Source organism: Eptatretus burgeri, chromosome 1 (assembly GCF_056783735.1).
Source record: "Eptatretus burgeri isolate ZD-2024b chromosome 1, Ebu_testis_v1, whole genome shotgun sequence".
NCBI lineage: Eukaryota > Metazoa > Chordata > Myxini > Myxiniformes > Myxinidae > Eptatretus > Eptatretus burgeri.
In genome coordinates this window covers 21,639,989-21,655,304 of record NC_140961.1, presented here as the reverse complement: position 1 = coordinate 21,655,304, position 15,316 = coordinate 21,639,989, and the positions used below count along the sequence as shown (strand labels likewise).

The 15,316-nt window shown below is 42.9% G+C and overlaps 1 protein-coding gene across 5 annotated transcripts in view; it reads left to right on the top strand.

The window, feature by feature from the left end:
• LOC147033990 (equilibrative nucleobase transporter 1-like) overlaps positions 1-15,316 on the top strand; it is a 230,534-nt gene that overhangs the window by 55,247 nt on the left and 159,971 nt on the right. For all 5 annotated transcript variants that reach the window (XM_085874544.1, XM_085874563.1, XM_085874554.1 and 2 more), the window contains 2 exons: positions 5,744-6,044; positions 6,562-6,608. In XM_085874544.1, coding sequence (XP_085730670.1) covers positions 5,744-6,044; positions 6,562-6,608 — 348 coding nt within the window. The remainder of the gene's footprint in view (positions 1-5,743; positions 6,045-6,561; positions 6,609-15,316) is intronic.

Genomic DNA, 15,316 nt, shown 5'->3' with positions numbered 1-15,316 from the left:
TTACTTTGTTAAGATGGCTACCAGACCATCATCTTCCATTTTCCACTCAAAGTCTCTAGCAGGAGGGAGCTGTGGGTCAGACACGTCATCTTGGGTCCACACCATTGCTTGATAGTGTGCACGTGCAATAGCTTCTTCTAAAGCTCCTCGAGTAGGTGGCAACTTTTGAGCTTCTGATTGTTTCTTTGTGAACAATCTCCAGCGGAGGTCGCCAACATTGGTAATGAGTGTTCCTGGCTCGTAAAGCTGACAGACGAACTCTTCTAGAGCTGCAATTGTTTCTGAGGATGGTCTATCACTATTACCAAGAGATGCAAAGGCAGATACCACATCAGGGGAAGATTTCATCAGTGCATGCCAGCAACTAAGCTTACCCTTGCCAGCAAATCTGCCAGTTTGATCTGCTCCAGAGAACGCATGAAAGCCTGGTAGAGCAGCAGCCATTTGGTCACCCAGTACATGAAATATGGGTGACAGCGGGAAAACACGTTTCTTGTTTCCTGTCCCTGTGAGAAAGTAGGTGTCTTTGCATCGCTGTGGATAACGTCTGATAAGCAGGACGAGAACGTCTGTATCTGGGGACTGTATGTACACTCCTGCAGCTCCTTGCTTTACAGCATCCAGGCTGTGTAGGATAATTCTTGTGTCAGCCTCCTCTTGTGAGCTGCAGAGTTGCTGCACATCAACACCGTTGGACATCACATCTTTCCTTGAGGTGACAATAAACGACGTAGTCGTCTCCTGAAAGTGGTCCAAAGCTTTCTGTGCGAGATACATGGTTCGTTCGTCTTTGGTCTTTGTGCTCGAGAGGAACTGCTTTGCAGATATGTTTCCAATAGGTGTGTTGTCTCCCACATGGAAGAAGACCGCTGCCTTGTCACCCATTCGTCTCTCTCGTGTAGCTTCCTTCAGTGAAGTAGCAGCATCATAGCGATCAAAGACTAGATGCACCTCATCATAATCTCTGACCTTGCTGTCCAATGTGGCAATGAAATGATTGGCCAGATCTGCGCATGTCTTTATCCATGCTGGCTTTCCCATCACCTGTACCACAGCCATCCCATCTATAATGATCACTTTCTTCTGTGGAAGCTGGATATCATCGGTTGCTTCAGTCTCCGGTAGCTGAGCTCCATCGGTGGCTTCGTGTTTGGGTAGGCCCTCCAATATGGCCGTGAGCTTGCTTTTATCATTACATGGTAACAGTGCTCCAGTTGTGGAGAACAGGGCCAGTGGGAGTGAGGTGAATTCATACTGTCCAATAGCATCTTTGAGATTCACTTCTGGTCTAGACCGGGAAACAATCAGAATACGGGCAAATAGTGATCTATCATCCTTTAGCTCTACCACTTGATCAGCATATTTATGCTTTACCACCTTTCTTGAGCTTTTCCATAGTTTCAGCTGGAGCTTTTTCATTCTTGCCCAGATGTCAACTTTGTCACTATTAATGCATTCTTCTACAAATTCTACAGACATTTCTCTGCACTTCCTCTGACATGACAACTTTGGTGATGATATTCACTGTCACCCTTATTCAGTAAGTCACCAGTTTGGTTGGAAGCAGCTACTGCTTGTTCGTTTTGATTACCTGCACTGGAGCAGCTCAGGTGACCACGTTTTTTTCTGAAGTTGCAGACTTTCTTGCTGTTGACATGCCTTCTCATAACGCTTTCTCGCGCATTCAAGGTGACCGGTGTGACACGTCTCACAGTAGCATTTGTGGTGCCATTTTGCTTTGTTGGCTTCCAAGTATGTGTCTGTAACATTTTCCAATCTCGGGGAATTCACCATCTCCATACTGCCCACGTTTGTGAACGAAACTCAAAAACCTTGAATATGATTCAGATTCTGGCTCTGTTGCAAGTCCATCACTGGCAGGCCTTTGACATACTATGCAGAGTTTGAAATTGGTCTCCTGCCGTGGTCTTTTGGCGTTTGAAGGACTGTCAGGTCTCTGAAATTCCATCTTCAAGCTGATGTCCAGATGATTCACGTTTCTGGAACAGACAAATATTAAAAAACATTATTGGGGCAAGGGCAAATCGATCATATAACTGAAACAAGTCAAATAATTAATGTGTACAGGGTTCCCGTGGCCTGGAAAATCCTGGAAAAGTCATGGAATTTCATTTTCAATTTCCAGGCCTGGAAAGTCATGGAAATTGACTGGAAAGTCCCTGAAAAGAACAAACATAATATATGTAATGGCTTTATGTGTATGATGAAGACTATATGCTAATTACGCATATTTTTTTTTTATCTCTAATTAGGTCATTTACATATTAATTTGAATATTGAAAAACATCTGAGAGGTCAAATGACAAAACAAATGGCATATTCAATGTTCCTTGTGAAATTTGGCAGATTTTGAGACCAAGGTCGATATACTTTGAATGAAGTATGGTCACTGTAATGATGCTTGACCTTTGACTTTGAGGCAAGGTCACTAAAGGTCAACAGAAAAAATGGCAACATCGTTTTTCTGATTAGTAGGACCCAATAGAATACATTTATGGTGGTTGCGCAAAATTAACATGAACTGCACACAAACTCCAAATCGAGCACATAGGCCCCCCCACTAATTAATAAAATTACTTATTAAATCTCCTTCTGGCTCCTGTCATATGCTGGTTTCACCTCTAAAAAATATACAGGTCATGTTATTGTCCATAGGTCTTTTCGACCATGACATCCTCCAGATAACTGCAGCACTTGCGTCAGTTCCTTGAGGAAGTCTGTAATAATTGAAAAGAAAGTATGATGGGAGTGTTTGTCATGTGGTCCTTTTGGTGAGAGAGGTTGAGATATTGGTGTTTCTCATTACAACATACTCTAAGTGTTTGACTACCTTGTGATTACATCAAGGTCTGAAGAGAGGAAAGAGGCTGCTTGCTGCCTGTCTGAAGGATGAGGGATGTCACCGCAGAGGGTGCAGTCATCAGCAAACAGATAAAGAGGATTTTCCAGAGAGCTCGAGAGATCGTTGATGTTTAGAAATAGCACCAAGCCCAGAACAATACCTTGGGGTACTCCAGCCTTGAGAGGGAGAGGTAATGAAAGGATTCCATTGAGAGCCACACATTGGCTGTGAGAGCAGACAAAGTCAGCAACCCATGAGAGGAGTTGGCCTTGGATGTAATCAGCAGAGAGTTTGGAGAGCAAGGTGGGATGCCAGACTGAACCGAAAGAACGAGATGTGTCCAGAGAGATGGCCGTGATCTCAAGTCTGAGATTGTGGGCCTCCATCCATTATTTGGAGAGCAAAAACTGCATGTCCAATCTGGAGTGACTTGGTCTTAATCCGAATTGATCTGAGATGATGTCATTGTAGAAAAGGAAGGATTTTATATCAACTGCGATGATGTACTCCATGGCCTTGCTGATGATTGAAAGTAAGCTGATAAGGCTGTAGTTAAGGGGATCCATTTTTCACACCTTGTTTATGTAATGCAGCGATGTTGGCTGAATTCCATTCAGATGGAAGATGACCAAGGATAAATTTTTGGGTGAAAAAAGCAGAAAGAGGATATACAAGAGCGGCAGCAGCAGGTTTTTCGGACATGTGAGCTGTTGCCATCCAGTTCAATTACAGTGTCAGATTTCAGATTTGCCACAAACCTCTCCCCCTTCAAAGGTGCAAAAGTCAGAGTCTAAGAGCAGTTGGGTGCGACTGGGTCAGGTGGGTACAGAGTGAGGGCTTGTCAGAGGCTGTTCCTTTCAACCAACCAAACTTCTGATTACTCCCACCTATATAAGTATCACCAAGCTGTTAGTGACATTGTCAGAGGTTGTCTCTTGCCAGGTCCACAAATACCAGTGCCATTTCACCTTGCATCTCCAACCTCTTCTCCACCAGCTATCTCAACATGAACATACCATCCTTCCCTTTCTACCCTGTGTTCATCTTCGCCGATCTCAATGTCCACACTCTTCCTTATCCTCCTGTCAAGAATCCTCTATAATATTGTTGTGGGTTTCCACCACATTCGGCGTGCGGATGACCATTCTAGCCAAATCGCGGTCGCACGCCCACCAAAGGCTGCAATCCAGTCGTGACTTTCCGGACTAACCCCGAAATCCAGTCATGGATGCCTTAACACATCAGAAACTAGCCAATTATTCTGTCCACGCACTGCAGGGTTGATCACCAAATTATCGATGTACCTAATTATTCGCACAGACAGAAATACTGGGAGTTTATACCTCGACGGGACCTGTACGAAAACGAGCCGCTTAAGCGGCTTATTCCATGTGCGAAGCCGAGCGGTTTTAATTGGCCAAGTCCCGTCGGACCAGATTTACTTTTAGCGGCTTTAAAAGCCAGTTAATATCCCGAGCGCACCATGGCAGTCAAGGGACGCTTCTAAGGGACGCAACAAGCAGGTTGACATTCAAACAATGGGGCATTTATTTGCAGTAGGCATGCAGTCAATGAATGGGGGATGAGGACAACACACAAGCCAAAGCCTACAGCCGAGGTCTATTCATTAATGTACAAGCACGTACTTACTCACAATTCTATTTAGAGACAAGGCGCCATAGACTTTCATACAAAAACCCAAAAAGAAAAGACACGGGCTCGTAAGCCTTTAATATTCCTCAGAGCCGGGATGACCGAAAGGCCCGAGAGGCCGGGCCGGTTACCTCACCGCCCCTCGGTGGCGACTCGGGCTTCGGGTTGGCGTCCCTCAGTGTCTCCGTCTCTTTGGCTCGTTGCCAACGCAGCAGTGGCTTCGAATGGCAGCTTGGTGGGTCAAGGGCTTTGTGACGTGCCCAACTCTCTGCTGCTGTCTGGCTGCGCTCCAAGGCTTCTCCCACGAGCTACTGCTCCAGCAATCTCGACCCACAAACGACTCAACCTCTCCCACCAACTCCATGACGACCCTCAACTCCCTCCAACTCAACTCCCTCCAACTCAACTCCCTCCAACTCAACTCCCTCCAACTCAACTCCCTCCAACTCAACTCCCTCCAACTCAACCAGCTCCTCCGATGAACCACCAACAACCAGCCCAAACTCTCCCTTGAACAACTCTCGACGAACTCACGACAACCAACCAGCCACAACCCCACAAGAACCAACTCAAGCCAAGCAGAGGGTCCCTTTCATATTGCTCTCCGCCCCGCCTCGCTTCGCTTTGGCGTGACTCATCCGACCTCGTGCGCCATCCCCCGCAACCACAGGTGGGGCTTCCAACCCCCGTCCTTCCCGTTTACACTGCTGAGTCAGCTGTTGAATCACGGGACACTGTTGAATCACGGGACGGGAGGGTTCTTCCTCTTCTTTGCAGAGGTGGGTTGTTCTTCTTGCGGAGGAGGGTCATTCTTCTGTTGTTCTGACCGAACTATTAAGATAAATCACAGCGCATTTACATCCATTAACCCATTAAACAATGGAAGGTGAGCTATCTATGGAACATGTACTTAACGAGATAACTGAGCTAAAGGAACCTGAATGTTTGAGTGTGATCGATTTCCAAATTCATAACAATATCTTCATATACTGAGGAAAAAAAAACATTTCCATATTTTCTTAATAGTTTTGGATCCAGTACTTGTGTATTGAAAATGAAAAGTACTATCAGTGTGTCTTGGACTATTGCGTGTATCTCATTCGTATAACTTTTTGAATGTCCCACATATCAACTTGCTCTTACACAGTGTGAAAGTTTGTTCTTTCATTGCTTGATATTGTTGTACTTCCTGTAACCATTTTCCTTCTTTTCCTTTTTTACCCACAGGTTTTCCTCCTCCCAATTCTTCCTCTGTTTCTCCAACATCCTCCATGCCTATTTCTCAATCTACCTTTACCTCATCTCCTTTCTCTTCTTCCACATATTTTCAAACAACATCTCCCTTTCTTTCTACTGCATATTTCTCAACATCTCCATTCACCTCTCCAGCTCTTTCTGCTTGTCCTGATCAGGACCACTCTCTTTCTCTTGCTTTCTCCATTGCCACCATTGCCATGTCATTGTCCTCGCTTCCCTGTGGTTGGTTCCTCGACACATATGGAACCTGGGCTACACGAGCAGTCACATTGTAAGGAGAGACGGCGGGAGGATAAAAAGGCGATATTTATCGAACATTGTCATAAAATTCTGTTTTGTTAAGATGTATAGCACCTGATCTTAAAAAAAACCTGATAACTTCCCAGGGATGTAAATGATGATTGTACACTTGTTATAAAACTCCAAACAGTTTGTATTGAAATATCTATCAACAGGTTACTTGTGTGGAACCACCCCAACAGGGAGATTGTAATAATCAGTTTTCATTATGATTGCTTAGTACTTTGGTATTGTTTGGATCTGCATTGTTCATGCAAAGAATATTTGCATTTTTGGGAAAGAATTTATTGAAGTGCATGCCCAATACCAAAGTTCAATCATGCCGGTGCAAAGCGTGTGTGGACGGGTGGGTGACAGGTTCACCCAAAAAATATAGGGCTAATCAGAAAATGGAAAGTTATATTTATTGTTTGTATGTGAATATGAAGTTATGTTATTATTGGAAGAAAGAGTTGAATTTACTCAACAAAGTTGATGTTTTTTTCCAGAGTTTTATACTGTGGAGGAGCAGCAGTCATTGCCTGTTCATCACCAGGTGAGTGTGTATGTGCAAATACGAGTAGTATCAAAATGAGAGTTCTGGTACATTTGCCATTTTACATTGAAGTGAATGGGAATTAAGGGAAAAACATTTTTTTGACCATGCCCCAAAAAATGTTTCATATTTCTCCCACAGGGATATCCACAAGTCTATTTTTTCAGAAATATCCCATCCGTCTGTTTGCCCCTCGGTGAATCCTCAAAGGGAACAATATCCCATCTGTCTATTTCCCCCGAGGTGTGACTCCGGGCCTTTTGAGTAATAATATCCCATCTGTCTGTTTGCCCTGAGCGAGTTCCCGAGGGAAACGATCCCCGGGCCATTTGACTTTCATATCCCATTTGAACATTTGACACTAAATTTCTCTCTATCTACAGGTCCAATCCGTTTAATGAGTTCATTTATTAATTGACCAATAGCTCTTGAACAATGATCCCCCTGTCCCATGAGTTCTGTTGAAGAAGCCCCACCAGACCAATGTTCCAGCCTGTCCCATTCCATGAGTTTATCTATCCTAGTATTTGTGTATTCCAATAATTCACATTGTCATGAATGAGGTAAAAAATATCTCAACACGGATATCCACAAGTCTGCTTTTTACAAAATATCCTATCTGTCTATTTGCCCCCAGGCCTTTTAACCAATAATATCCCATTTGGACATTTGGGTGTGGTTTTTATTTATCCAAACAATATATTGTTCGCGGTTATCCAGAGACTCAGATTTTTAAGCCCGCTCCCACTTCAAACTAAAGTTTAATATCTCGTATACTTATTAACAATAACTGCAACCAACAGAAATTCAATACAGTTGTCTATAATCATAAAAATGTTTAACCAAGGTAAAATAACTAACATCATCAACTCGATAACCTTTTTCTTCAATTCATCAAGTCTTTTTCTAATTTCACTGATTTCCATGTTTTGGTATTTATCCATCCTCTCTTTTTCCTCCTCAACGGTGCTTACAACACTTATATCACCACTCTCATCCCATAGAAAATCAAACATATTGTCGTGGATCCGGGGTTCGAAGCTTGCCTCTTGGGTTGGGGAAGCACTTGGGTCCCTCCCGAAAACCTGATCCTGAGGCCTCTGGGCTACAGATAACTCCGCACGTCGGCAGATTGCTAAGTAATCACGAACGCAGATTGGCACGGCAAATTTGGGCAGGGTTACACGACTTTGCGTGATACCTTATCTGTGGACGGCTGGCTCATTGGGGTCAGTGCCCTCAGCGCACACTTGGATTACTGCTGAGTATTACAGTGAGTGTGCGCTGTCTGACAAAGCAAATTATTGGGGTAGAACGTCCCGTCTAACCTTACTTGTGCACTGCCTCAGACCAATAACGAAAAAGACAACTGAGAGAGATTGGAAATAGCAACAAACAATTATTTATTACAAACACACAAGCAAGCAATCATTTAAAAGCAAGTATTGATAAGCAAGAAAGCAAAAAGGCACATCAGAGCAGATTTAACCAGAACACATAATCTTCTTCAATCTTGCTTAAACAAAAGACTTGGCCATCATTCCCTCAAGGGCAAAGAATAAAACAAGAAGGACTTGAAAATAAAAATTAAAGCAGTCTTTCCTTCTCTCCCTCACCTAACACCAATATACATGAGAATGTGGAAGAAAATGGATGGGGAAAATGGGCAGTGGTGATGAGGACACGCAGCCGCATCCTTGATGTGCCCATACCCAGTTGGTGAGTCCTCTCTGGCATCCCAGATTGCGAGCTCAATGTACGACTCACTCTCCTCTGCCTCAGATTTGTCCTCCTCAGGCCCCCGTCAATGAGGTGCCGCCGTTCACCCTCCTCGTCCTTCATGGCTGACAGGATCAAGGGGGCAGGATTACGCTCGTGGAAGGAGTGTTGTTTTTCCACAGAAGCTCGACACCAACTGCTTGTGAAACTTCCGTTTCCTTTCCCTCACGAGCCTTCTCATTCTTTTAGTCTTCTTCTCGCGTGAGCTTGTCACAAGTGCTTCTCCCTTTCTACTTCTTTTTCATGTTGGCTTTCTTCCCCTCCTCCTGTAAGCCTTCTCCCACTCCCATCCGCCCACAGCCGATGATGGCGGGTGCATGACGTCACTTGTGGAAATTGCCACGCCATTCTGAGGGAACATTCAACAAAGCCCCCACCCCGCCTTCTACGTGCCCAAAGCCGCAACAAGAGCCCCCAACCCCCTCCTTCGTGCGGAAAACGCCCAGTGCACTGTTTTGCATTGTACCATGCCTACAAGAAACGCTGCACCTCGCAAGCCAAAACAAGCACCAAGCTCCATGAACATGCATGCAAGACGCAACAGGAGCATGCATAAATGCATGCAAGAGCCCCCAATGGGTCACAAAGCAATGCACAGATATAGGGAACACGGAAAGGAACCCTGCATGACCGAGGGATGACCGAACGGCTGCGGGATTGAAGGTAAGACCGATGGGGTGAAGGAGGGACTGTTGAAAAGATGTTTGATGGAGCGGAGATTATTGGTGGACCAATGCAACAGGCCGATGGGGTCATGGAGGGATGATTGAAAGTAACAGAGGGATTGAACATAATGATGGCGTGAAGGAAGAAAGATTGAAAGTTAGAGGGATTGAACATAATGATGGAGTGAAGGAGGAAAGATTGAAAGTAACAGAGGGGAAAGGAGGAGAGAGTTCACTGGAAAAATACATCCGAGTCAACGCATGCCCCATAAGCAGCCCTTTGACAAGGGACCAAGGACTATCTGTACAAAGACTAATGAAATAATGGATTCTCGGTCACCTACGTCCTACGTGTCCATGTATACTCTCCCCCCTGGGGTAAGTTTTCCAAAACCATAACAATACATTAAGCCTGGTGTTGGCTTTGTGGTTAGAGTGGCTGGCTTGGGATCTTAGGGTCCTGAGATGGAGTCTTTTACCATTAAATTAACACCAGGTGGGGTTGACTCAACCTGTCATCCTTCTGAGGTTGGTAAAATGAGTACCAGTGCACTGGTATCGGGGCACAGCATCAGCAGCAAAGTCGCACCCCAACAAAATGGTAGCTACCCAGCAGCCAAGCTGCCACATGCAAGAAGAACAAACATATGTTATTCTGGATTTTGAGATATTCTTGTATCGAAAAAAAACAAATTCACAAGAGGAAACCAATAAGATTTGTTCATAATTTCTAAAAGAGATTAAATTTTATCAACTTTAGAACCTTATTATTGTTTACAATTTTAATTAAATTTGTATTTGTAGGTTTATCAACATCAGTGTAATGCCAGTCCTTCATTGAAAAACTCCCATTTTTATGTTGTAGAATATATTTATTAAAATACTGAACACCTTTTTCTTGGAGGTGTGCTTGAACACAAAAATGTGTGTAATTTTCTTGAAGCCTTCTTCCTGTCATTTATATAATATAAAATATTTATATTTCAGAATTATGTGAGTTTAATATGATGACAGGAAATCCCCCCCCCCTTTTCTTATCTTCCAAATGTTTAATCGGTTTGTTTTCCTTCACTCATCAAGTCGAAGCTCCTGTGTATCTTCATCAGATATACTCCAGTGAAACTGTGATTTTTTTGCCTTAATAAATTGTTTTAATTGCTGCTTGTTAATAGTGCTTCCACACAGCTCATTGCACTGGGGAACAAAGATTTTTTTTGTTGCATTGATACCCCCACTTGATCTTATCTAATTTGAGTGTGCTGAATTCAAATCTGAAGTTAGCTTCTCTCTGTAAGCTGTAGATTTTTTTGCAATCCACCATTATCAACATTTATTTGGTAAGTTACAATTTGTATTAAAAGCAAATTTATATTAAACATATATTTTGCAATTCAACATTTATTTGGTAAGTTACAATTTGAATTAAAAGCAAATTTAAATTAACATATATTTCGACATAAAGACGATAGGTAATTCAGACCAATTGATGAGGATGGAATGCAAAGTTCAAATAGGTCCTATTCAGGCAAGAATTTGTGCTTGGAGCTCTTGCGTTCGTAGACTTCCACAGGGCAATCTCGTTTGATGCTCCAGCAGTAGTCTGCCATCATATTTTTGTCCCATCGCCCTTGGTAGTGCTCTTCCATTGTCATGAGGTCCTGATGGAAGCACTCTCCCTGTTCCTCACTTACAGCCCCAAGGTTCGCAGGGAATTGATCAAGGTGACTATTCAGGAAATGGAGCTTGACACTCATGTTGCACCCAAGATCGAGAAAAGCCAACAGCATTCCAGTAACCAGAAACTCATAGTTATCTGCCTTTTTGCTACCAAGAAAGTTTTATATAACTGCGACGAAAGACAGCCACGCTGTCTTCTCCTTGTCATTCATCTTCCTTAAAAATTCCTCATCACATACAAGGGCACGAATTTGAGGTCCATCGAACACACCTGCTTTGATCTTCTCGAAAGACAAAGCGGGAAAAGCAGAAACTATATATTGAAAAAATTCACCATCAGTACTCAATGCCTTCACGAACTGTTTCATTAAGCCGAGCTTGATATGGAGTGGGGGAAAAATTATCTTCTCTCGGCTGACGATTGGGTCATTCACAATGTTTGGCATGCCTGCTTCCAGAGTTTCATGGATGGGCCACTCCTTCTGGATCCAGTGTTTCTCTCGAGCTCGGCTGTCCCACATGCAGAGATGGCATGGAAACTTTGTGAAGCCTTTCTGTTGACCAAGGAGAACGTTGATCATTTTCAGGTCCACACAAATGATCCAGTTGTGCTCGTGATATTTGAGTAAGTCAATGACCATTTTTATGTCATTATGTTCTTCTCGCAAATGTACTGAGTGACCAACTGGAACCGCTCCATAAACATTGCCATTGTGCAAGAGAATACACTTGAGGCTGCGCTTAGAGGTATCCAGAAATAATCGCCATTCTGTTGGATTATACGAAGTAACACCTAATTGCCTGAGAAGACCTGGGATATCGTAGTGGTAAACAAACTTCTTGTCTTCTGAGAAAAAGGCGACAAAGATCTGGTCCTGCTTTGAGAAATATGAAACATTTGCAGAGTGGTCAAGTAGATTTTTAGATCCTCTTGGAGGATCTCTAAGTCTTACTCACGTTGTTGTTCTTCATCTTCTTCTTGTGGACTTTTTTAGATCCTCGTGGAGGATCTCTAAGTCTTACTCACGTTGTTGTTCTTCATCTTCTTCTTGTGGACTTTTTTGTTTCACAGCCTACAGTTTTCATCGAAACTTCCTGAAACTTGGCATATATATGTAAAAATACCCTGCACAGACAGTAATCATCTCGGATTTTGAAAATTCCTCCGAGAAAAAAAAGTTATGACGTCAAAATATCTCCGCTAATGGAAATCGCCTAAAAAATATCTCCGAAACTCGGCAAGCTTTTTGAATTCTGTTTGCGGGAATCAAACAGGTCATTAGCAGAGATGAATTGCCGCACATATGATACATCACTATGACGTCGTATCAATTTTTATGTCGTCATTCCTATTTTTTGACATTTTTGTGTTTCACAACCCAGAGTTTTCATCGGATCTTCGTGAAACTTGCCATGTATATGCAGAAAGCCCACATGCAGGCAGTAACCATCTCCGATTTTGGAAATTCTTCCTAGAAAATAAGTTGACGTCATAATATCGCCGCTAATGGAAATCGCCTATACCATTATCTCCGAAACTAGGCAAGCTGTTTGAATTTTGTTTGCGGGAATCAAGCCGGGCATTAGCACAGATTATAATTTATCGCAAACTCCAAAAGGCAGACCCTTTCGTTTTCCTTTTGTCCAGTCACGAAGCATTTCCTCACAATTATGACATACAATATGAGGAGCCCATTTCTTGTCTTGGTCCCCAAGGGGAACATCAAAATAGGCTTTATAGGCACGCCTTACAAACGATGTTATATTGCGCTTTTGACGAAGTCATGTGTAGCAGCCACATACATAACAGAATGCATCAGGATTATTTACACATTCATGTCTTATTGAAGAAGCCATGATCAGATCTGAAACAAAGAAAAACAAAGTTAAAGAATATATGTCAATTAAGATAAAGAAAATTGATGTCAAATAAATCGTGAGCAAATCATTAGCAGCAAAACAAATACGGTCTGTAGTTATTGAGCAGTTTAGGCATCGTATATTTCCACTAAAGTCCGAAATCGAACCCCTAGTTCTCAAGTTATCCCTTGTGCAAATAGCAATGGGTGTCCTTTTTTGCGAAAATCGCAAGTTTCAAATTGCATGACAACGAGAGCATGTAGAGGAAACCGATTTCAGATTTCAAATCAGGGTTGAAAAAATACATAGAATAAGTTGAAAAATCTCATGCAACAGATTATAAGAAAAAATTTGTTCCCCGGTGTTATCCCTACTAAACGGGTAATATTCTTCCTCATGACTGATTTAATTCTTTGAGGTTTTTGGGTTGATTATAAATGACCAATTTTACCCGAAATCATACATATCATTTCCCCAAGGTTCTATTCCAATTAAAAGTATACACCCATCTTTATGAAATCTAATTCCAATTGGAACATTGTATAATGTATTACCTGGAGATGTATTAGTGTGTCAGCTCAGCTCCAAAAAACAGGTCGATTGTGCACTTTCCCTTAAAAGCATGAAACTTGGTACATGGTTAGAGTAACACCATACAATGATATTTAGTCCGGGGGCCACGGGAAATTGCACCCCGTATGGTGGCCATCTTGGATTTGAAAATGGCCACCACTGTGGACCTGTTTTGTTAAATATCTCCTGAACTAAACAGATATCGAGAGAGTTGAAATGCCTATAACTACATTTTAGGGCTCTAGGAATGCAATGGTGACATTAAATGTTTGAAAATTGTGGCTGCCATCTTGAAATCCTGCCATCCACAGCTATTTTGCTCTAAAGGTCTATGCTCACATTTCAGAGACAAATACATTTTTGATGCTTTAAAATATTGATCAAACTATGAAACTGGTAGTAGTTATGCATCTACTCATTTCAGGGACATCATCCATTGTTATGGTGACCGCACAAGTGATCAACCCTACATAGGCCCGTTCATCTGCAACTGGAGATGGCAAAGCGCATCAAACTTGTGGATCCATCTAAGCCAGATGGTGAAATTGGTCGAGTTACTCAGTGGGAACTCTGAATTCTTTGTTAACTGAAAAGGTTAATTCTTTGTTAACACTGAAAAGGTTCAGTTTCCCAGTCAACGAAAAGGTGAACAAGGTGAAGCAACACTCGCAGGGTACAAAACATTGGCTGATAATCTCCTCGAGTTTAATAACCTCGGTCTGCTGCCTAGAACGATAAACATTGACACATTGGACCTAGCATTAAGGACCAGGCGTACCAACCTTCTAACCGAGCTGCACTAAGCTTGGTACAGCTTCTTAAGTTCAATGCAGTCAAGCATGCCCGAAAGCAAAAGGACAAACCCACTAATTTGAGACGCAGTCTGGAACGGGAAACCCCACTGGCAATTTATATTGGGTTGAAACTACATGCAGAAACCAGGAAGAGAGAATTGGTGGAGAAGCTCTCCCAGCTTGATATCAGCATCACGTATGATAGAGTTATTCAGATTTTTGCTGATATGGGAAATAGTGTGTGCCTACTCTACAGATTGGAACAGGTTGTATGTCCACAAAACCTGAAGCGGAACTTGTTTACTACATCCGCTGTTGACAATATCGATGTTAACCCGAGTACTACAACAGCTAAAGACTCTTTCCATGGAACCGGCATCTCATTATTCCAGCATCCAAGACAACCTGATAACGGCACTGATCGTGGTCGAATCATTCTTGGTGGTGCAGCTGGCACGAAGAAACTCGATGCTTTGCCAAATTACTACACCAATGTATCACCTGTTAAGGCAAGCGTAAAGGGGTCACCCAGTTCCAGAAATATGCCTTAAGTCTCTGTCCCGGGAGAAGGCGTCCGGTGACGATCGATGGCTCGAGCATGTAAGAGAGCACATATAAAACAAGACTACAACCTTTCGTGCTGATAACATTTCTTGGGCAGCTTACCATGCTCACAACCTGTCTCAATCAGCTCGTCCAATGTCCGTAATGGCTCTACTACCACTGTTTCACGAGAGTGCTCACACTATGGCCTTGATAAAACACTCAATGGATGTCATTCTGAGTGCTGTGCAGCATATAAATCCTGGGCAAACTCCTGTCATTGCTTTTGATCAGCCATTATTCGCAATTGCAAAAGAAATTCAGTGGAAATGGCCTGAGAAATATGGAGAGGATAAATTTGTTATTCTGTTTGGAGGGTTGCACATTGAACTGGCTGCACTGAAGACAGCTGGTGACTGGTTAGCAGGAAGTGTCTGGGTAGAAGCCTTGGTGCAAGCTGACATTGCTTCAGCCAGAACAGCAGATTCTTTCCTGTGAGCTGCGCATGTTGCACGTACACATCACGCACATCAGGTTACAGCTGCAGCATTGAACATACTGCAGCATCACGCATACGATGACTATGCAAGAGCAGCTGACAAGGATCAACAGTTATCATTCAAGGAATGGTGTCAAAGAAGAACCAAAGAATGTCCACAATTCCAGTACTGGAGTCTTGCATTGGCATTAGAGGTTTGCATCCTGACCTTTGTGCGCTCGTTGAGAGAAGCTGACTTTGATATGTACTTTGATGCTCTCTGGGAGCTTCTCCCGTGGTTCTTTGCTCTTGACCACACTCTTGACCACATTACCTGTA